Source organism: Nesoenas mayeri, assembly GCF_963082525.1.
Source record: "Nesoenas mayeri genome assembly, chromosome: 3".
In the NCBI taxonomy this organism is placed as follows: Eukaryota; Metazoa; Chordata; class Aves; order Columbiformes; family Columbidae; genus Nesoenas; species Nesoenas mayeri.
In genome coordinates this window covers 67,291,927-67,314,846 of record NC_137544.1, presented here as the reverse complement: position 1 = coordinate 67,314,846, position 22,920 = coordinate 67,291,927, and the positions used below count along the sequence as shown (strand labels likewise).

At 40.0% G+C, this 22,920-nt stretch overlaps 1 protein-coding gene across 2 annotated transcripts in view; it reads left to right on the top strand.

Annotated features, from left to right (window-relative positions):
* The window catches only part of PLEKHG1 (pleckstrin homology and RhoGEF domain containing G1), a gene marked incomplete at its 3' end in the record, with an annotated part of 49,436 nt that overhangs the window by 11,618 nt on the left and 14,898 nt on the right, over window positions 1-22,920 (top strand). For both annotated transcript variants that reach the window (XM_080342163.1, XM_080342162.1), the window contains exons 2-6: window positions 7,964-8,064; window positions 13,718-13,787; window positions 20,762-20,808; window positions 21,356-21,506; window positions 22,508-22,639. In XM_080342163.1, coding sequence (XP_080198289.1) covers window positions 7,964-8,064; window positions 13,718-13,787; window positions 20,762-20,808; window positions 21,356-21,506; window positions 22,508-22,639 — 501 coding nt within the window. The remainder of the gene's footprint in view (window positions 1-7,963; window positions 8,065-13,717; window positions 13,788-20,761; window positions 20,809-21,355; window positions 21,507-22,507; window positions 22,640-22,920) is intronic.

The window sequence follows — 22,920 nt, the reverse complement described above, 5'->3', positions numbered from 1 at the left end:
GTATACAACCCCCACCCATGCTCACGTTCTACACAGGCACAACTGTTCAAAGGCAGCCTAAGCCAAAGAAACAGCATGTTTTAGGGGTGCAAGGCATAGTGTTAGGACTCAGGAATTCCTCGCTGCTAATTTTGGCTGGCACATACTCCTGTGGCTGTCTGTGCATGTGACCAAGGGGACCTACTAGGGGCCACTGCTTTCAGTCCTAAGTATCTGTAAATAGGACAGTGTTTTAACATCTATAATATAGGTGCGGAAGTCACACTGATCATAGAAAATCTGTCACTCAGGAATAACTATGTGGAAAAAGAATTCTTCCCTTTCTCTTCTGTAGGTAAAATTTAAATTAGTACTGTTAACTTTAACTTATCTGCAGAATCTTAACTGTGGACAGTATAGGGAGAAGTCTGTCATGATCACTTTACTCTGCAACGTTAAACAGTGGAAAGAAAACTTAAATGTGCTTCTCTATTTTTAGGCTTTCTTCATACCACATTCTCACGAATACTCTTACCATCGGTCTTTGCCCTTTCTACACGCAGTCAGTGAAGTATCGACTTACTGTATCATGCCTGCTTTAGTGCTGTTATCCACAGACTGTGAGCTGATTGCATGTATAAATTGGGTAATTCTGACGAAGCTGGTCATAAACCCAGGTGAGTGCCGTACGGCTTCCTCACCACCTCCACCCAGCGCTGGGGGAAGGCTGATGCCAGTGAGGTGGCCTCCTGCCAGATCAGAGACTCCACTCCTCTGCACAGACATCGGAAAGAAATCCAACAACAACCACATCTAGTACTTCAGATTACTTCAGACGTTCCCATTTGGAGGCTGGCTGGCAGCGGGGGGAAGTGTTCTCCTCACCCTTCTCCCTCGATGGCAGGGTCAGTGCTCTGCAAGCATGCAGGTGTGTGCTTCGGAGCCCACCTGCGAGGCCTGGCAGTGCTGTTTCCCACAAGGGCAGAGCTTTGCTGGCACTGACAACTGGCAGTTTTATGTACAAAAAGGGACCTTGTAAAGAGAATGGAAAAGGTGGGTAGGAAGTGCACAAAGCCCAGGAGCTTTCTGCTCCCATTGCCAACGTGAGCAGAGGAGGCTGCATCTCCAAGTCTGCGTTATCCTCAGGAAGGCCCTGGCTTTTGCTGTTGGTGGCAGAGCTGTGCTGTGCATAGCGCCAGGCAGGTGCTGGTCTTGTGGACCTGTCTGTGCTTTGGCTGATGTGAGGGTTTTCTTGCTTCAGAAGTCTTTTAAAAAACTCCACCAAATACCACCATCCCATTTCCCATGAAAAGTAGAAGGTAGAAAGATGGAAAGACATGCTTACAGAAATTTCCTTCTTTATTTAGTTTTATGGTTTTACATGTAGAGAAGCTATCTGGTAAACAGCACAAGAATTTTTTTGAAGTTTGATTTAGTGACATCATTAATATGCAACTTCTGTAGCAGAAATAAAACATTGTTCTGATTTTTATGGCACTCAAACTGCTTCTATGGTTAAAAATATGCCTATTAGTTAAATGGAAGTATTAAGCTGTATTAGCCTACTGTATGACAAGGTGATTATGTTACAGCCTGTGTTAGTGGTTGTGTTACTTACCTGGGAACAAGAAATGTGTGCTGCTAGGAAGCAAATTCTCACTGTCATAGGAAAGAGCATTTGAGAAGTTCCTCCCCTCTATGTTAAATCAATACAGGTCAGACACCGAAGCAAAGCTGTTGCCACTTCTGCTTCTCCTACAAAGGAGTTTCAGTGGTAGGAGGTTAAGGGTGCTAATTATCTCGATGGGCGTGGATTTCTGTCTACAGCACGGTGACATGCCAGGCTGTCTCTGGAAAGCTGCAGATGCCAAGTACTTTGATGTGGGATAGGAGGTGGGAAATTGTTTTAAAAGCAATTGGACAAGCATTTTCACTCAGAAGGGAAGGATGGCTGCCTATGTGACTGAATACGTGACCAGTTTTGACCGGTTACAGAAGCTGAAGAGGAAAAATGTGGCTGCATGAAATGTTTTGCTACAGCTATGTCCAAGTAAACCACTGTGCAAGTTGTAGGAGACCTGCACTGAGGTAGTGGGCTTGTCTACTTACATCACAGAAAGTGATAACAAAGATAATCATGTGTTTTAAGGAGAAATCCTGACAAAGGGGTTTGATATGGATAGGAGATGGATTTGATTTTAGTCTCAGTCAGTCCTTGGACTCATACAGCCAAAGGAACCAGAGCAAGAAGGCAAAATATGTATGGTTGACAAGTGCACTTTCACTTTGCAGGGTGCAACTATACTTTAAATATTTGAAAAGAGCTGCAGTGAGCTGATCTGGCCAGAATTCAGCATCCTTGGCCACCTGTTGTGGATAGTATGCTATTTTTTGATACATGAGGCATTCAGAGTATGTTGCTGTACATGCCAGATAAATCTGCAAATAAAATAATAATAAAAAAGAATAGAGAAAAGATCAGTCAGAGGGGTAATTGGTACAGATTATAATTACCTATGTAATTGGCAGAATTACCGATGAGGAACATGTTACAGCAGTTATTCTGTTGTACAACTGTTGCCCAGCTTTCTCTTTGGTTACAAGTATGAAGACGGTCTGGTCAGCATGGCTCTAGCTGTCAGGTTGCAAACAGGACCCAGTTTGTGGTGTGTTTTCCTTCTGACCTGCAGCCTTTTCCTCAAAGCAGTGTGGAAATAGTGTGTAAGTGGCCCAGGCTGCTGAACCGTTTCAGTGGTTCCTCTTCTGCACAGCCATCTGATTTGGGCTGTATGCATCTGTGCTGGTAGAGGGGAGTAGAGCAAAAATATGCCTATGGTCACAGTATAGCATCTAGGAGTAAAAGCTGCCTTATCGGTAGGCACAGAGTTAGGGAATGTCAGAAAACTGGGAGCTGGATGATGCTATGGTCTGCCTGAATTTAGGTCCTGCTTGATGTAATATTACATATTCCTCCTCAGGCTGCAACCCTAGAAGTCACTAGAGTTTTGATAAGTACCTGGTTTTAAGCATTTTTTGGCTAGAGACTGAGTTTTCCTGATATAAGTCCTCAGCTCTTGAGCCAAAACTTGTGTTACTGAGGCAGAGATGTACGGCAACTTCAGTTTCTCCTACAGCCTGTGTTTAGGTATTGGAAAGCAAAGTTTTCTGGTGGGTAGAATTCTTTTTTTTTTTTTCGTTCTTTTTTTGGTGTTGATATTTAATCAAATTTTCAGTGTCTTGTGTGTCTGTCTCTTGGTAAAGGTGTACCTATGCAACAACACTGCTCTTTCAATAATTTTGCTTATCTTTGGTGATATTTATATATGCACAGTCCTGCCTTGTAAAGGGATTATTAAGAACATCTATAGTGTATGTTTCTTACAGGGCAGGATAAAAACTGATTCTTGTTTCACGAGGCAGTGTGGCTTTTACCCATTTTTCTAGCATTACCCTGTTAACAGTACCATTAACATTACTCATTTTAATGTGTAATTTTAATATTGCCTCATTAATGGATGGCTTATTCTTTATTGTTCAGCCTGTACTCTGTTTTTAAAGGTAAGTGTGTGTCTGTTTTCAAAGGAAAATCTGTGTGGCTAGATGAAAATGTCCCACTAATTTGTGGTTAGTTTCTGAAATTTGGTCATGGAAAAAAAAATAAATTTAATCAATATGTGAAGATATTTTTGCTCATTTTCTCCTTTTCTTGGCAGTTTTTTCGTGTTCCAAATTAATATAATTGTTTGTTTAACCTCTAAATTTAGTGCTGTCATCCTGTTTCTCTAGAGATCCTCCTTGTGTGATTATGGAGGAGGAGACGATAGTCAGGATATGCAGCTTCTAGCAGAAATTCCTTCTGATAGATTCAATGTGATGAAAGACAAATGGGGAGAACATCAAACCCAGCAAGAAAGGTAGGGTAGTCTAGCAAGCTCTTCTAGTTTATGGAGAGTTTCAGGAGATAGGACAGAAAAATTGTGCAGTACAATTAGAGCAAACTTTGCTTGATAAATCAGTCTAAGGAGACTGGCATTTGTGTTTGGTTTTTTTTCCTCCTATAAAGTAAGCTAAATGTTTTTGCCATAACTGCAGAGATGCAATAAAAGGCTAGTGAAGGCAAAGGTTATAAATAAATCATTCAGTGCTGACAGAGGGTTCATAGATGCTGACAAGAAACAAAAGAGATGAATAAGGCTGGTTCTCTGTTCTGATAAATTTCATTGATTTCTGCCCTGTGTCACTACAGTTGCAGCCTGTCCTGTAATCTTGTAGCTCCAAACGTTTCATTACAGCCTTGGATGATAACAACTGTTGATACGCTGCAGGAGGTTGCAGTGACTACCAAGGGGGTAAAGTACCATTTGCTAAGGAATAATTAGGAACAACCCCGTGCCTGGGTAGCTTTGATCTACCTGTAGTGTTGTCCTTGCAGGGGACTTTATGTGCCAATACTGCATCTGTTTCCTGGATATGTTCATGAAGCCTTTACGAGAGCACACGTGCTCTATAGAGCAGTATAACCCAAATGGTCCCACTTACTGTGTCAGTGCCAACGATGTGCTGCTGGGCTGTGCCTGGACTGTGTCAAGACCATCCAATGTCCACTTCTTTCGCATAAACAGGGAAATCTCAAGCTTTTTGCTGCTGTGACTGCCCTGCTGTCAGTGCCATGTTAAGCAGCCTGTGTCTAGCTCAGGTATCTGCTTGCACGTGAAACAGCAATGTAAATGTATCTGCAGCTTTCTGGCTCGCACAAGCCTCAAGTCAGCAACATTAACAAAAATAGAGAGCTAAAACATGAAAACAGTCCCCAAATTCTGTGTGATTGCCTAACAGTATGAGGTGAGATACAAAATGTCTCTGAATTCCACGCTGTTTGAGCAAATAACTGTCTCACTTTACTCTAGGTAAGCACAAATCCAACCATTAGTTTCTAGTTTGTTTCTGATCTGATGCTGGGAGGAGAAGGGGGCCTGAAGCTCACTGTTAAGGATCTTTTAGCAAAAGAGAGCTCAAGCGGTGGGCGTGTGTTATAACCTGATACTGGCATATGCAACAAGAATGCTGGAAATCTGCCAGAGCACCTGCAGGCTGCTGCTTGGCAGGAGCATTAAAAAGTGCTTGGTTCCCTCTGTCTTACTAAGCGTTAGTAAAAAACTGAGAAGAGTATGCATATGTGTAGAGGATGGAAGGAGCACAGATCAGGTCGTGCTTGTAACACTGTCTACACTACTGGAAATAACTGTGGACTGTTTGTTATTTTGAAGAAAACCAAGCTCCAGCTATGCTGAGATGAATGAATTTGAAAGGAACTTCTCTTTATTCAGTAAATACACTGTATGGAATTCCTTATTGTAAGATTTCTATTCCTCTGCAATCCACCCCATTACACCAGCTTGAGGTGCTATAATGTTCCTGTAGTGCTAAATATGTTTTCAGAGGATCACAGTTCCACTGGAGTCTTCCTGTTCTTTGCTTTTATATGCAGATTTGTATTAGTAGGCAGAAAAGGTTGTTTATTTACTACCATCACTGGAGTAGCCCTGGATCCATCACCTTTGACCTAGCATATTGCTTGCTGCAGTCCTGTCTGCCTCACCATCCTGAACCTTTTACTCTTCTGCAGCTTCTGACTATGAATAAAAAGCCAAGGACAAGTGCAGGGAGTCCCAGAGATGAGGTGCCAATGATTTACTGCATGAATTTATTTCAAGGACAGGCTTGGACTGGGAAGCTGCTTTCAGCTGGGAAAGAAGGTGGAGGACAGAAGAGAAGAGGTGACTCTCTGGGGACCTGTCTGCTTGCCTGCCCACTGCCACATGTTGCTCTTCTTAAAGACACTGAGGTTGCCTTGGAATAGGCTTACTTGCTTTCCCTCAGCATAAAATACTGAGCTTTGAGGGTAATGAGGGGTACCTTTCACTGGAGGTGATGAAAGTGTGGATTATTGATCATTAGGATGGGGGAAGGGACAAGAAAGCTGCTGGTACCTAAATCTGAATCTTGGTTACACCCATGACTCTGCTGGCACTATTTCAGTTAGAAATAAGGTGTCACCATTTAATTGCAGGGCAACAATAAGCCGTGGCAGATGCTTTGTTAACTCCCTCCTCTTTCCCCCTAACAGCCCCCTCTGCCCACTAAGGAGAGACAATAGAAGGGCAAAAAGAGGCAAAGAGAGAGAGAGGACTTGCAAGTTGGAAAAAGTTAAAAATGTTTTACTAATGCTACTAATAAAATAGAGACAATAATACAAAATATAATAAAACAACCTTGAAATTCCCGGCACAGCTCAGCACTGCTCCAGCAGCTGCAGGGCAGGCACCCAGAAGTCCTGGGTTGGACTCTGCAGCAAACCGGAAATGGATTCAGGGATGCAGGGTCTGTCACTAGACCTCAGATCACAGGGACGGCAGGCAGGGTCCTTCCCAGGTGCCGGCCATAGTCAAAGAGAACAAGACCCTCGTGATCTGCCAGCCTTTATACGATATGTGACATGGATGGGATGGAATACTTAGTTGGTCAATTTTAGTCACCTGTTCAGTTCACTCCTCCTTGCAAATACATGATGTGCATTCTTATCAATGACCTTGCATTCCATTGCTATGTCTACCAAAACATGTATCTAACTTCAGAAAAGTGCAGTTACTTAGAAGAACTTAGCTGTAAGGAAAATTCACTAAAAGAGAAATTGCTCTTGTTATTAACAAACCCAGGACAGAAGGAAATGGGGATGGAGGCTCAAGCCCTGCAATTCTTAACCTTCTTTATGAGGGCATCTGGAGTCCAAAAGTCAGATCCATGGTTAATCCAAACCCTTTGTCTTCAAGGGTTTTACACAGAGGACTATATCTTGGCCAGTGTATGTGTTCTATAATACTTTTTTCTTTATGACTTTGGAACACAGTTATATGTGAGAAGTTTTCATGGTCTCGTTGATGTTTTGCAGGGCTCCTTCCTTGCCGCACTGTGGAATGCGGTGTTGCTTTTGGGAGGTTGCCACACCATGTTGTCTAGCCCCAGGCGAAGGGATTTTATTTATTTTTATTTCACATTGTTTCAGCTGTTTTCACTTTTACTTTATTTCCATCCTCCAGCAGAATTTATTCATGAATGTGGCAGCACATTGGGTTTCTTGGCTTATGAATTGTAGTTTGTTAGATAGCCTGCTGGATTTGTTTGCCCTTATCTGAGAAATTTTAACACTGTAGCAGCAACAGAATGAAAGGTGACACTTTGGGAGCTGAGCTCTTATCCAAGTGAGGAAAGAGATGGGAAAATTGTTCTGCCAGAATGCTGCTGATCTGAGCTTTTTCTAGCTGTCTTGCTCCTATTCAATTAAAGTCCCTGGATGAGACACTGTCACTCTTGTGAATGCAAAAGGAAATATTTGCTGGAGTACATAGCAATGTAATTTGCAACGTAGCTGGATCTGTGATTAAATTGTATGCACATATATTCATAGAGATCTGTTGTCTACAAACTCTGTGTTATTTTCTTAACTGAGTTAAAAACAAAACAAAGATATTGTAATGGTTGCTTTTCTGAGCCTGTGTTGCTTGTATGCTTTCTGTTCTTCACTATATACGTTTTCTGTTACTAAGTCTGCATTGAATGACATTCTTAATCTCTTATTTTTACTTATTTTTTGTCTTTGAGACAGTTAAATGATCAATTAAAATGTCATTGTGAATTAAATCTGAATAAATTTGTTTATCAGTAGGAAGACAAATGTTGGCTATTCGTCAGAGGGCTATAACTTAGCATTCAATCTTTTGTTACTTTCTTGGTTTCAGTGAACAGATAAGTACTGTTACCTTTCATAACAGAGTGCCTGTTCACAGAGGGGCTACTGAAGGCTTTACTGTAATAATAAGGTGAAACTGGTATGAAGAGACTCATCTTGTGCAATAGAACATAGCTCCATTTCCTGATCTAGAAAAGGAGAAAATGTCTGAAGACCTCCTTCTCATTTCTCTTGTAGGATTACCTCGACTGTATCACTGACCAGATCAAGCTCTCCCTGGGGACAGAAGAGCGATCAGCCTTGTTTGGAAACATACGGGATATCTACCGTTTCAACAGGTAAATTCATATTTAACTAAAAGAAAACAATTCAACAGACTGTGTTAATGGGAAGGGAGCAAGCCAAGAAAATACTCTTTTATCTCTTCAAAACAGCCAAGATATATAAATTGAGAAATAGTCTACCTTTGATTCTCAGCTGAGGTTCTCTTGCTGAGATCAGATTGTTTTAGCTGTTTATTTTGTGAATTAAATGTGGTCTCCATTGACTTTTTTTGTTTTCATTCTGAGTATTTCTGTGAATTTAAGCCTAATCTGCTCTGTGCCCTAACTGAGCCTAATGTAAGAACACTGTGAATGCAATTCTTGCCTTACTAAAGAGGCATTTTTCTATTCCTACTATGTTGGGTCCTTTTGTGTACCGATACACGTCATCGAGATCTGGCTTTTATAGTGTTTTATACTACTAGGGACTCCCTGAATTAATTTCTCAAAATGGCGTTCAAGTATCTTTCCACTTTACAGCCTTCTCTAAAACTCCACAGATGGGATTCTAGTGTATATTGGGAGCCTAAAGTAAAACTTCTTGCTTATATAGCTAGTCCCACGTTGTGTGAGACAGTATCTGCAGTTTGGGGAGCATGCTACTGCTACTTTTGTGTGAATCCTCTGTTACTATAAAAATAATTAACTTATTCAGCATCTAAGGAGGACCTGAATATTTGATTGATGCAAGAAATATATTGGCATAAAGTTCCCATGTCTTTTATATACCGTTACTCCTGTAAAAGCTCTCTTAGCTTTTGCTATTGTTGACAAAACACCTATCAAACTACTGTGTTTGTAGAAGAGCAGATAATTTAGTTGAATCAAAAGAGGATTCTGAAGTGGAGGACTAGTGTCAAAGAACAACTTCAACATTTTTCCATCCTCATGGAAAGCTGCTTTAAAGTGCTTCAGCTGCTGGGATCGCTGTTCAGTGTCAAAGGGACGAGTGGGCATGTATCTATTCAGAACATATGGGCAAAGTTGAAACCTGAAGTCTTTCCCTGAAATTTAAAACAGCTACAGCAGGGTAATGGAAATATACTTAACTAGAAAGGTCTTGTGTCCTGCTTCAGCTACAACAACTGACTTGACTGAATGTCCAGCACTATGGAAAATACACCATGGTAGCCTGATCATCTGTTTTAGAGCCATGAGACAATGATTGTGAGCTTACAGCTTCCCAGTAGTCACAGGATGGAAAAAACCAGCCCTGGCCATTCTATTTTCTGATCCTTCAAAAGCTAGAGAAATGGCAGACTTGGTAGCTAGGACACATTTATACCAGCATTCTTGCAAATACTACCTAATAAAAATGCTTTCAAGTATGATCAGTCATTATACAGAATAATTGAGTTGCAGAAAAAACAAACAAACAAAGAAGATTTGCAGAGGTTATAAAGAAAAAAGGTAGTTTTGGGCTATTTTAGATATATAGATGTCAAAATGGTTAAAACTCACTGGAAAGTTGTCCAAAGCCTCCAGTAAATTACTTATGTATTTCAGACCTTCTAATTTAAAATTCTACATGGAAACTGTGAGTTTTTAAGACTGAGCACTCATTGTAGATCCCAATATAAAGTTCCCTCCTGTGTGAAACTTGGCATGTAGCTTCTGGGCCCTAAACATACCCTAGAGTAGTTTTATTTATTTTTACCTTTGAAAAAGGTCCATTTGGCAGTTCTGTGTTAGTAGTTTCCCATGCCTTTTGTGAGCATGATTTTGTAGTTTCAGGTTTACCTTGTTTTTCTCAACTTTGAATTTCACCATTAATCAATGATCACATGTTTTAGTCTTGGGGTTTTTTTAATTTTGTATAGATCTGAGACGTTTCACTTCAGTAAATGGGAATTTCTCCCATCTAAACTAACAATTTTTAGGTGTTGGTTTGAATGGCAGAAGTGATGGTCAGTATGGTCACTGCTAGTTCTGTGACTATGATCTCTTTTTGGAAAACTATTTCTTAAAGCAGAATCACTGACTATATACTGGTCCACTTGTCCTGCTCTGTCTCTTGGGCAAACCTCCCCCACTATTGATTTATTTATTCGGAAAGGGGGAATTGTTCTCTGGGTCACCAGTTGCTACATTTCTTCCTTCTTCCCTGTTTGCAATGTCAGTTTAGGATAAATTCTTCACCTAATACCAGGACTTGATTCTGAAATGGGAATTCTGCAGAGAAGTGTGCTCAAGTTTAGTATTAGTGCCAACACTCAGACGATCTTAGGAGAGACCAAACTGAAACCTCTGCTGCTAACATAGATTGTCCTGCATGATCTTTGTCTTTCGGTGTCTACTGCAGCACACAGATACAGTGCAGGGTCATTAGGGCCATTTTCTGTAGCTGCTCTATGCAGCAGTTCCTGTCCTCTGAGCTTCATGGTGGTCAGGCTTGGCTTCTTGTCAGGAGGAGCCTTCATAAAATGTATATGAGCTCACCTTTCATGGAAAATGGTGGGGTTTTTTTTGTTTTGTTGGCTTTTTTGTTTTGTTTTTGTTTGTGGGTTTTTTTTTTCTTTTTTCTTTTTTTTTTCTTTTCTTTTCTGGGTGGATAGAAATTAGTCTTGGCCACAGGATTTTTTTGACAGTGAAGTTATATCAAGGCTAAATTTCTCTTGATTGTTTGTTTTGGGTTTTTTTGTTGTTTGTTTTTGTTGTTGTTTTGTTGTTGTTTTGTTGTTGTTTGTTTTGTTTTGTTTTTTGTTTTGTTTTTTCTTTTTTTACTGAAAGTCTGAACTCTTCAGATTAATTTTCCAGAACTTTATGTGGTGAACATATTCTACCATGAAGACCAGGTTGTGCTTGCTGCATACATTTTTTTTTTTTTTGAGTGCTGTGCTCTTTCAGACATGAGAGAGTGAAGGTTTTGGTGATGCTGTCACATTAGCATTTATGGCTAGACTGTACAGTACTTGGTCATCAACTTTCTTTTTCTTTTCTTTTTTATTTTAATTTGTCTTTTTTTTGTTTGTTTTGTTTGGGTTTTTGTTTTGTTTGTTTGTGTTCTTTGTTTTGTTTGTTTGTTTTTGTCAGGGGTTCAGGGCAAACCATGCTATTTCCTTCCTGCATCTTTACATTCCTTCCATTCCACCAAAACTGCACGTCTGATGCCCCTGTCATTACTGTCTCTCACTTGCTCCAATTCAGATCAAAATGGAGGAGAAAAATACTTGTTAGATTTAAAATGGTGTCGTGATGATATAAAATGAATAAAGTTCCTCACCTGAATTGTGTGTGCAAATATGGTGATTATTTGCAGACCTATAAATGTGTTTGTTTCACTCCTGTTGACCTCCTGTAGTCAACAGGTTGATACTAAACTGCACTTTGTCCTATTGAAAATCTTCACCCATGAGGGGGAAGACAAGTGTATTTTCTTGAAAATAATCCATACTCCAAAAAGTCAAAGCACCTTAAAAGGCATTATTATGAGACCTTCATTTATTTTACTTGAAAGGATGAGTGTGCTGCATGAAAATCTCTTTATGCTTACCTCCCTCATCCCAAAGGAGTTAGCATTAGCTATTGGTGATGATCATACAGAATCAGATCTTTCCAGCCCATAATAACCCAAGCTGTGTAATTCAGTACGAGGTCTTACATGGCACTGGCACTTGCAGCGTGCTTCAGGGTGAGTCTTGTTACCAATCCAGCTCCTCTGAGGGAGCTGCCTCGTGCTCCAGGCACCTCCCAGCTGGATGGCACCAATGAGTCGCAGAGACCGAGGCTGCGGTACCATCTGTGAACAGCACAAAACGTCTGGATAGTCAGGTGAAGGGAACGAATGCCTTTCTCTGTTGTTTCTTTTGCCCCCTGCCAGGTGCTTAGATGTAGCCTATAATAATAGCCCTACGTTTTTATGTCAGCTTGGTATTATAGGGATTTATTTAAGTTTTTCAGGATTCCTAGGCATGACACATTTTTATTTTTGCACTGGCAGGCTGCCAATCGCATTCTTACCAGCCAGGTGAGACAGAAGAGAGTGCAATATGGGTAGCAAAATCATTGAAAGCACAGTCCATACCCGATGCGCTCATGCTGAAGACACAAGCCAGTAGCATATTTACTGCATAAACCTGGACTCATTAAATGAATATAGAAAATCTTTAAATGTTGCATTACTGTATCCTGTGGGAGAAATATTGTGGCACTAGGGACCAGTAGGAATAGCAATCAAGGCACTACATGCTTTAAGCCATCAGGAGAGTGTCTGCCTGCCTGATAGCAGGAATCCTCTGAGCCTCTTTGATGGTATTTACAAAACTCATGTGTGGAGCACAATCAGTCATTATAACCGATGATTGTGGCGACCATTGCTACAGATCACTTACTTTGCTGATGGAAGGGAGCTTCACGAGTGTAGGGTATCAAGCAAGGGTCATACTTTTATTTTGATGAAGAGAGAAATTGAGGTGTGGAAGTTAAATTGTTGCTGTACAGAGAGGCTTAGTGACCACTGAACCTAAGGTCTTTGTCTTTGTTCATTGTGACTGATTGCTGATTTCACCCTTTCCTTCCTCCAGTAATTAGAGAAGCAAAGAAGAAGTCAGGAAACTTTACTGGTTTACTCCTTTTCTTACTTACAGAGGGAAATTGTGTCTGCTTAGAGGTGAAGAGGGTAGTTTCCTAGATACGAGCTTAGCAGCTCTTCAGCAAAACTCCTGTAGGGAACAAGCTGTGAACTGGGAGAAAAGTAGCCCTAAATGGAAAATCATCTAATGAGAAGGAAGGGGGTGGGAGGGAGGGAAAGTTCTGTTAGAGAACAGTTTGGCAGAAAACTCAGTTTCTTCTCTCGTTTTCCTGAGTACATCTTTCACTAAGACTGGAGACTATTTGGATCAAGGAGAGACCTTTGAGGTTTTCTTCTTCTGCTTGAACTCTTTCTTTCACTGAATTGGCTTTCAAGAGCTGAGTTTCATACAACAGTGAACATGTTCCCTTATTGCTTTGCTCCTGTTACAATGAATTCATTTCCTACTTGGCACGTCAGAATTATAAAATCCTCTTGGAAAGGTTTTATTTTTATGCATATAGAATTTATATATTCCCTTCCAGAAAGCTTTTTTCCAGCCTAACCATTTTTTTCTTCAGTGAAGAAACCCATTAAAGGTAGACAAATCTGACTGAGTGAGCTTATTACTATTCTTCTTGTACTTGTAATACATCCCTGGTTCTCATCTGTGTTTGTCAGACCAGATCCTTATCTCCCTCAGTCAGGTAAAGCTTGTAGAACATATGAAGTCTTTACAGGACACAGCATATGCTTCAGTGTATTTTGAATTTTGTTAGCTTTAAATTGTGTTAGTTGAGATACCCATAGTGGTGTAGTCAGACAGTTGTGTATGATAGAATAGCTGTCAATCTAAAGGAAGAGGCTCAGCTGTGCTTAGGAGATCAGCAATCCATGGTCATTGTGATGACCGGTATTTTTATGTGTGAATACCATTTCCTTAGAGTGCTTCTCTGCCTCCAAACAGAAACCACCAGGAGATACAGATCTGGGGGGAAGAAAAGGGCATCTTGTTCCCTTTTTAGGACTCCCTGCGTTCTTAAGTGCTTTGGGCATCAGTGCTGTGAATGATGAAGCATCATCTGGCTCCAAATATACAGGTGTGTCTATTCCAAGGTGTGCCATAATTCTCTCTTCTTTTCTTGTTCTTTGTTTTAGTGAACTTCTGCAAGATTTGGAAAACTGTGAAAATGATCCTGTGGCTATAGCAGACTGTTTTGTTTCCAAGGTAAGTGGCTACTGCAGGAGTCTGCAGCACAACACCACTTGCAGAGTGATATGGGGGAATAAGTTTAATTAATTCAAGAAAAAGGTGTTAACTTCTTCAGTAAGTGTATCTCAGCTGGTGGAGCTGTTGATCTAGAGTTCATTTTCAGCATCTCTTTGTGGAGTATTACAGGGATTCTTTTTTTTTCCTCATTTTTAATATAGATGATCAAGCAGTACTCCAGTTTTGCCTTGTCAGCTTAAAAACAACTAGAGAATACATATTGGCTTGCATTTTTAGAAAAGGCTTAACAAACTTGTAGCCTTAACAGCCTTGTAGCCTTAAAAACCTTAACAGACTTGTAGCCATATTGTTTCCTGAGAAGATGCATTTTTCCTGAATCCAGCAGCCATACCTTTAATGTTCTTTTTAAAGAGAATGGTCTGAAGTCTAAACTTAAGATTCAAATATTCTTCTCTCCGAAATACTTTGAAATTTTTGAACATCGCTCTGACATCTTTATTCTTGGGGGCAATTCTGAAGCCAAAAAACATGGAGAAGAAGTTGTTAGGTGCAGGAGAAATATATGAAACCAAATTTAGGCGTCCTTCATTGTAGGAAACTTGGAGAGCTAGTCAGGGAGAAGGGGAATGGCTATAGTGGGTAGGACAAAAAGAGATTAAGTAATTTGGGCTACAGATGACTCTACTTCACTGCGGACTTCACCAAAGAACATATGTATGCCTTGAATCTGTAGAGCCCAAATGTGTTAAGAAATAATTCTACTTCCACTGGTGGAAGAGGGGGCATGTAGTTGTTTAAATTTAGATAATCTCCCTATAGGTGTGTTTGACTTTTTCCATTAAAAAAAAAAAAAGCAAACCCAAGAAAAACAAAAAGTCAAACACTGTCATGTTTTATACTTTGTCCTGAACTCAGTATTGCCAGCACCAAGCATCCTATGTAACAGGCCTAACACAGGCATGTAAGATTAGCTGGGCCATCCTGTCATGGTGGTTCAGTAATTTGTTTGGTAATGTTGTGACATAAAAGATTCTATCATAAAGGGGTGTGATGATACCAGCTTAGTGCTGCTGTTTCACTAGATCACTTGCTTGAGTTGAGTCTGAGAAAGCTGTTCTTTATTTAGTAACTGATCTTTTGTAAGCATGGAGAGATCTGAGTGTTTGCACCACTGCTACAAAAGTAGGATGCATTTTTGCCCTCTTGCAATGAGGTTTATGGCATGTTGTTATTGCTCAAAATAGCCTATATTGAATTGAAAGAGAGAGAATAGCTAAGGGAAAGTGTGAAGTCCTAGGTTTGAAATGGAATAACCCCATGTGCACGCTGGGTCTAGCTGACTAGGAAACAGCTTAGCAAAAAGTGATCTGTGGTCCTGGTGGATAAGAAGTTGAGTGTAAATCAGCAGAGTGCCTCTGCAGTGAAGGACAATTGTGAGACCTTCAGGATATTTAGAGATACCACAGTTTGTAGCTGGTAGATCTTTCTGCTGTATTGCTTAGTCATAGCTGGGACTACTCCTGGTTGGGACATGAAACAGAGGTGGTGCAAGTGATAATAGCAAGTCCAGGAAAAAATTGTGCTCTCATTCATATTGGCCAGCTGAAAGCAGTTTTCTGGTAGACTTTCTGGTGGTTAGTTCCAAAATCCATCTGCATATCATTGCTTGTGCTTTTTGTTCCCTTGTCAAATGCTTTTAGCATTTGTATAATTGGCAAGCGACTGCCTGATGGCTCAGAGATTGCTAGAGATTGCCGTCCTAACAAGCATTTTTAAGCTTCATCCAGACAAGTGCAAACACTTAAAAGCAAAATCAAACAATACCAAAATACCCCACAGCTTTGGTTTTGGCCGTGGAGATGTCATTACAGCAGCTGCTGACTGTCTTAACAGACTCCAGTTGTCCATTCTTGGTTGCTTGTATCTTCCCAGCATTGAGTAGTGGAAATAAAACTGCCTTTTTTGGCAGTGTGCAGTCCTTCAAGTCTTATGGGACTTTGGCCATTTATTGTTTGATGGCTTCGAGTGTGCTAGATCTTCACTGTGAGTTAAACATTGGGATAGTATCATTCTGAAGTCATAGCTCACAGCCTTAGCTAATGGCTGTTGCTCCACTGGAGCTTCTTTAATGCTTCCAATGGAACTGTGCTTAGGTTACACGAGCTCTGGCTCTAGTGCCATTTTTTTCACCCTACTGGTTCAGCTGTGAATTCCACAGTTTTTGAGAATTTAAACAAATAATCAAGTTTTCACTGTAGGTTCTATGTTTGCTTTTTTCATTTCATGAAGCTCAGTAACTGCATAAAGTAATAGCCATTTCTTTCTTTTGGATTCATGTGAAATGATACCTAGTTGGTTTGCATGTGTAACAGATGAGTTATGGTTAAAGTAACTCCGAAGTGTGTTAGAACTAAACAGTCTGATATTCGTGAAAACGTCTAGGGAGATTAATTTTTTAAGGTCTGCTTTTGGACGATATTTGATAGACTGTTTCTTTGAACTTTACTTTGTTATTGGGTTTTGCTCAATAAAATTTGTTGTATAGCATATTATACTTCCCTCACACAATCATATATCACTGTGTTTGCTGTCCATAACTTCTGTGCTTGAGAAGTAAACAGCCTTGCAACTTTTAAGGGAAGTACAGTTAAGGATTATCAAATCACATTAGCGTGCTTTGAACAAAACCTCATGATTGTGGTTTTGAATCTTTATTTTCACATTTGTTGTGCTGAGTGTCCAAAGTGAATACCTCCTAAAATGACAACTTTTATTTGTTAACAGACTTCAACAGGATGTCTTTAGTATAAACTAGCCAGTAACATAAAACTTGCTAATAGATAAAATAACGATACAAAGCTATGACTTTATATAAATATTTAATAACAACTTACTGCATTGTATTAAATCCCTCTGCTTCCAGGTATTTTAATTCATTAATAACTGACAGGCAAATAGAAATGCAGAAAAGCACTCTTTCTTAAAACCTGTTGTTCAGTTGTGAGTTTCTGCCTTTGCCTTTGTGCTCAAAGATGCAGATGGTGTGGATGGGTATTTGTTTAAATAGCATGGGATGGTGCTGCACAGAAATAACCTGCCACTGAGGACAGTGGTGTACTAGCTTAGTTTCTACCGGCTCTGGTCCTGCCTCTTTGTCTAGAAGAACTGCATTAACTCTAGTACATTAAATATCTTGGAGACATTTTGCTCATAACTGTAATCAGAGGCTGATAAAAGGCTTCCAGTGCGAGCTTAGCTATAGCTTAATTGTTCACATAAAAGATTGCTTATAGGTTTACTTGCCAACTCGATCTTTCATTTTCATAGTAACAATGCCAATGATAATTAGAAGACAGACTTCAGTATTGTACACGTTTACATTTAAGAGTTGTTGTAAAGGAGGTCTTAACCCTGGCACATTGCTCTTCTCACTCAGCACTCCAGAAATTCAGAACATATGTTTTCTGAAAGACATACCAACAGCTTAACCAAGGGGGAGGCCAGAATTACCCTAATCTAGTATCTCATTAATGAAGAGGAGATTCAGGCAATTGGCTTCAGTTTACACTCTGACTCAGCTCATTTTCTGTGTCTCCATTTTCTTTTCAAGTTCCTTTTATGGCTATAAAAAAGCACAGTGCACCAAGAGTTGAGTGAAGATTGGGGATGTAGCCACGTGCTTGGCATCTCACTTCACATGGAGGAGATGTGCAGTGAATTTATTCAGTGGCAGGGGAGAAACCTAAGTATAGCTGGGATCTACCTGCACTTGGCTTTTCTCTCAGAGTGACTTGTAGTCAGTGTGGATGGACTCTCAGCTTGGGTCTGTTCTTGCATCCTCTACCACAACAGCTTTGGGCCCCTAGATTAAAAATTATCTCTGGAGAGATTCCAGTCTCCCTACAGAGATCGTTTTTAATCTGGCTTGAAGACAGTTGAGGTGAACAAAGCAACTTTCAAGCTGAGTAAATTTAAGAATGTCCAACGAAATATCAGTGAGCATAGCTGGTGTTTTGCTTACAACATGAAAGCAGTGATAGAAATATATTAAATTCATCTTAGTCGTGTTTTTCTGTTGCTTATGAACATAGTTCAGTGTCGGCTTTAGCCTGCATGACTTGTTCCTGGTACGCTCCCAGCAACACAATGCTCTCTCTGGGGAGTTTGCTGTGAAGCGAAGACCAGGTAAGTGTGTAAATTAGAGGTCCCTTCTGTGACCCTGCAGAGCTGCTGGGTGCCCAGGTGGGCGGTGAGGGAACGACCATGCTGGGCAGCGCGGTGTCCTCAGCCTGAGAAACAGCCTCTCTTGGAAGCGACTCTTGGCCGCTCTCCCAGTGTGTCCCCATGGATCCTGCTGGTGCCTGAGCAAGGTGTGTGATGTTGAGTCACACCAGCATCGGAAGTTTGGGCGCATATCAACAATCTCGTTCTGGAGGCAAAGTACATGTAGTTGGCTTTCTACTGGCATTATGCTCTCAGTAAAAGTCAATCCTCTCTCATGGTTTTGTGTGATGAAATCAGCTGTGTTGCAGTGAAGCGAGTACACATGTAGGTGCAGTATGCAATTTGGTGTCATCTCTGTTCAGAAAGCAGGGATGATTGTGAAACCACTCTTAAAGTTTTTAGAGGTGTCGAGGGCATGAGAAACTACTTCGTTTTTTTTAAATACATTTTTTTCCATTTAACAACAAGACTAAAATTCTTTTAAAACAAAAAAATCCTATTGAAAATAGTTTTGACCTCGCATAGAAACCAAACTAAAACAAACAAACACATAATCTAAGAGGGAGAGTATGAAAAGGCTCCTGGTGATTTCAGAGTTACTTTTGATTTTGTGGGGAATGTGCACCCAGTCCAGTCTGTAACCCTGAAGTGTTTGGCCTTGTCTGTTTTACAGATAGTGCTTTCATTTGTAAAAATTTCATGACCAATATTCTTTTCCTTTTTGCTTGAAAAGCAGAACAATCCTGTGACTATTTATGAGCAGAATATATATCTATAAAAAATAAATTGGCACAAAATATTCTGCACTTTGCTTATGAAGTAGCTATATAAATCTCATTATTCTGTAACCATTCTGTAGCCATGGGAATATATTATGATTTCTACCAAAAGCCCCCAAAGCCCTTGTCTTAATATATGCATATATAAAATAAATGACCTTTTTTCATCATACTTGGTTTCATCCTAATGCTCTCTGATTTATTATGAGTGCAAGCTAGTTTTGTAGGGATTGTCATTACAGTATAACGTCTGCAGTGCTCCGAGGTTTGTTCATTCTCCATTTTGAGCAGAGAGGGTTTGGAGCTGCGGCGGAGGGCCCAAGCGTGGCCGTGGACAGGCTGTGGCATGAGGTCGCTCTCTCTGGCTGTGGACACAGGGCGTGTGTACAGCACCATGGAAACCAGCTGCCACAGCAAAATTAGTCTAAGAGTGAAAAAACAAGCTACATCATTTAACTGTATTTGTATCAAAACTATAGTTTGTTGTTTGGTTGGTTTGTAAGTGAAGAGCAGTTCAATAAACTCACAGCCCACCAGTGAGTAAATGGGGATGGCAGTCCCCTAGAGAAACATTTATTAGAGGTTTGCTTGAGTTATTTCTTTTTCAGGACAGTTAATAATGAAATCCAGTAAGAAATACTGAAATTAACTTCTGGAGCAGTACTTTAGTTGATAGAGGGTCCTTATGAATCACTGCTCACTGGAAAAACGATTAGCATGATCTGCTTTAGCCCTGTGAGAGGGGGAAGGGAGCAGTGCTGTTGGAAATGGGGAAGGGGGCTGCCTGAGTTGGCTCTTCCTGATGAATAGACAAAAAAAAACCCAAAAAAGCCCTCCAACCATGAGAAACAACAGCCACAGCCCCCATCAGGCCTCTCTCCACATGGGGTTGCAGAGCACTGTTGCCTCCTGTGAAGGCAGATATTTGGTCTCACCATTGAGCAGCAACTGCCCCTCGCGGAGCACAGCTATTGTGCTGCAGAATCCCACAGGCCCTTCTGAAGACCCCAGTATCCACTCATAGTATCTTGTTTACTACCAGATGGTTGGTTTTTTTTATCGGACTAGGGCTCAGGAAAGAAACAGTAATTTATTTTAGAAGCACTTCACAGTTCTGCAGTGCTTTCTTAGTATTTAGGGCTCCAGCAAGCTGCAGAAATGGCATATTATTTGGGATAGAAGTTGATAGGCAGGTGTGAATTTAAAGCACATGGAATGTTTCTGGAAACCTGTTCTTGCAAAGAACGAAATGATGATGATTAAGAAAAAATCTTAGGCCAAGGAGGAAAGAAATGAAACTCAGGCTTTTGTTCTGAGAAGCCTGTCAGTGTTAAGTGTGGGTAATTTCACTGTGACAGGCAAGTGTGGAAACCCACTTAACTCTTGTTGCAACTCGTTTGCTTTCACAGGAGCATAATTTACTTTTTTTAAAAAACAAAACAAAACAAAAAACTTTTGAGGCTTCTAATTTTCATGCTTAGACTGTGCTCAAAAGTGCAAGTATTTATAACTGGTTGAAAATCACACACCAGGCATAACCTGGAAAGCTTACTTCTCCCAGTAATAAGCAGGTGTGTGCGTTAGCACACACAAAAATAGGTATGTGCAAGTCAGTTGTTTGAAGGGGGTGCAGGTGTTGTTGTTTTTTTGTGTTTGTTTGATGGTTTGTGGTTTTTTGTTTTTTTTTTTAAAGGTGTATAGATTATCATAAAGGACCATAGAGGCTCTGTTGCAAAGCTGCTTGCTTTATCTCTGTGTACTTTTTCTTGTTTTTTTTTTTTCCTTTAAGTAAAGGAAAAGAAATAGCCAAAAAAAGAAAATTGAAATTCAATTGGTAGGTGTCTAGTGGTGTTAGGGCTATCATAACAAATTCCTTAATTAAGAACTGGATGAGGTGTTGTCTTGCACATGTATTAGCAGTTGGTTTGACAAAATCTAAATATATGTAAACCTTTCCTCCTCATGTAGAGTGAAGATTTCCACATATATACGCAGTACTGCACCAACTACCCAAGGTAGGAATACTGGGTTCACTTTTTCCATTTGTCCTTTCACATATTTATGTAATGCAAGTTACATTCTATAAAAAAAAATCATGCCTTTCTCCCCTCCAAATTGAAGGGAGAATCAGGGAGTTTGCCTTTTGTTCTTAAATTAAAAACAAACAAAACAAGAAAAAAAACCCTCATCTGAAGTTTTATTTTGACTCGTCTTTCATTGCTGTTATCTCCCTTTAGAAAACTATCTTATTCTGCATTGCTCCAAATATGTGATTCCCAGTAGCAGAGGATGGTTGCATGACAAAGGAAAATATAACTGAATTCACAACATAACTTAAAAGAAACAAGCACACGAAACAAAGCAAAACAAATAAACAAAAGCAAAATAAACAAAAAACCCCACCAAAACAATAACAAAACCTAAACCAACAGAAAAAAAATCCACACACACACCCACAAAAAAAAGCAGGGATTGGATTAGGAACATGCTGCCCCCTTTGACAAAGGAAGAAAGTAACAATTCTTGACAATGTATCTTAACGCTATGTACTGGTCTTTCTAGGTCAGTGGCTGTGCTGACAGAGTGCATGAGGAACAAGACGCTGGCCAAGTTCTTCAGAGAGCGGCAAGAAGCGCTGCAGCATTCTCTGCCCCTGGGCTCCTATCTCTTGAAACCTGTCCAGCGCATCCTCAAGTACCACCTGCTTTTGCATGTGAGCACCCATTGCAAATGTATTTCATTCAGGGCTGCCACATGTTAAAGTTCCTGCCTCTGGTACAAGTGGTGTTGGTTAGGAAGGTTCTGGGTTTCTTTTGATGCTCTTTCTTTTGGGGGTGTTTGATTTCTACGTATCAAGACTCTTTCTGCCTTCATCATTTCACAGTGTATGCATGTATTTGGAGTGGAGAATTTATGATAATTTTTTTTTAGACACATCGAATCAGTCTGTGTGTCCAGATAACTGTTTTTTTTTAAAAAAAACCCCTACTTTGTAATTCTGAAGTTGTATGGAAGATTCTTGTCATGATTAAACAATTTTTTACACAAATTTGTTGTTCCAATGAAAAAATGGCATTTTTCCACATTTTAAAATGCTTTGGGTGTCTGAAAGGAGGACTAAATACATATAAACATCCCAGTTAATAAGAATATTTTGCAGAGGAATGAGTTAGGAAGTGGGAACTCTTTCCATGTTCAGTGAATTGAGTTAAGCAATTTTTGGAAATTCCTGCTTTATTGTTAATGTTTTCCACATATGTTTCCTATTAGAGTCATGTTCTAGTAAAGTGTAAAGACACTGATCTTTATTTAAAATGTCTGGTGCTTTTATACTATCCAACTGTAAAGTAATGCGTAGTGTAATTCCATTGGGGTTTTGTAAGTGTGTAGGTACATTCTGCGTTTTAAGTAAGCCATTAAATGCTGTTTGAAAAGGTCTCCTGTCAGCGTGCCGCGCTTTCTTTCTGTTTCTCTGCTCTCATCAGCTGCTGCAAGTATAGTTGCTGCTAAACTGACCGTAAAGGCTTGGCTTTGTTAGTCAGCTTGTGTTAATCAATTTGATAACAACATGCAATAGTAACAAAGGTGGGAACGTTGCATTTGGGTGATGGCAGTGCAAAGACGAAATAGTACAGATAATAACATAGCATTGTGTTCTGCTGGGAAAATTAAATTAGAAATAATAGGACTTTTTTTTTTTCCTCCCTGTCTTAGGAAATAGAAAACCACCTTGACAAGGATACTGAGGGCTATGATGTGGTGCTGGATGCCATAGATACGATGCAGAGAGTGGCGTGGCATATAAATGACATGAAGAGGAAACATGAACATGCCATCAGACTCCAAGTGAGATTCCAAAGAGATTTTATGGGTGTTTGTGAGCTGTTTCTGTCAATATATATGCCTTTAACGTGTTTTAGTTTATCTTTAAATCTTGGTCAGTCATAATTTAGACTCCTGTTGAGTATGCCTGTAGCTGTTAGATCTGAAAGAATATGGTCCTGGCTGCTGCAGGAAAATCTCAGACATCTCTGCCCTATAAGCAGCATCCTGTAAAGCACTTATTTTGCAGTAATATGGAACTTAAGATAGCTTTTCTTTCTTCATTTCCCTCAATTGTACAGCAG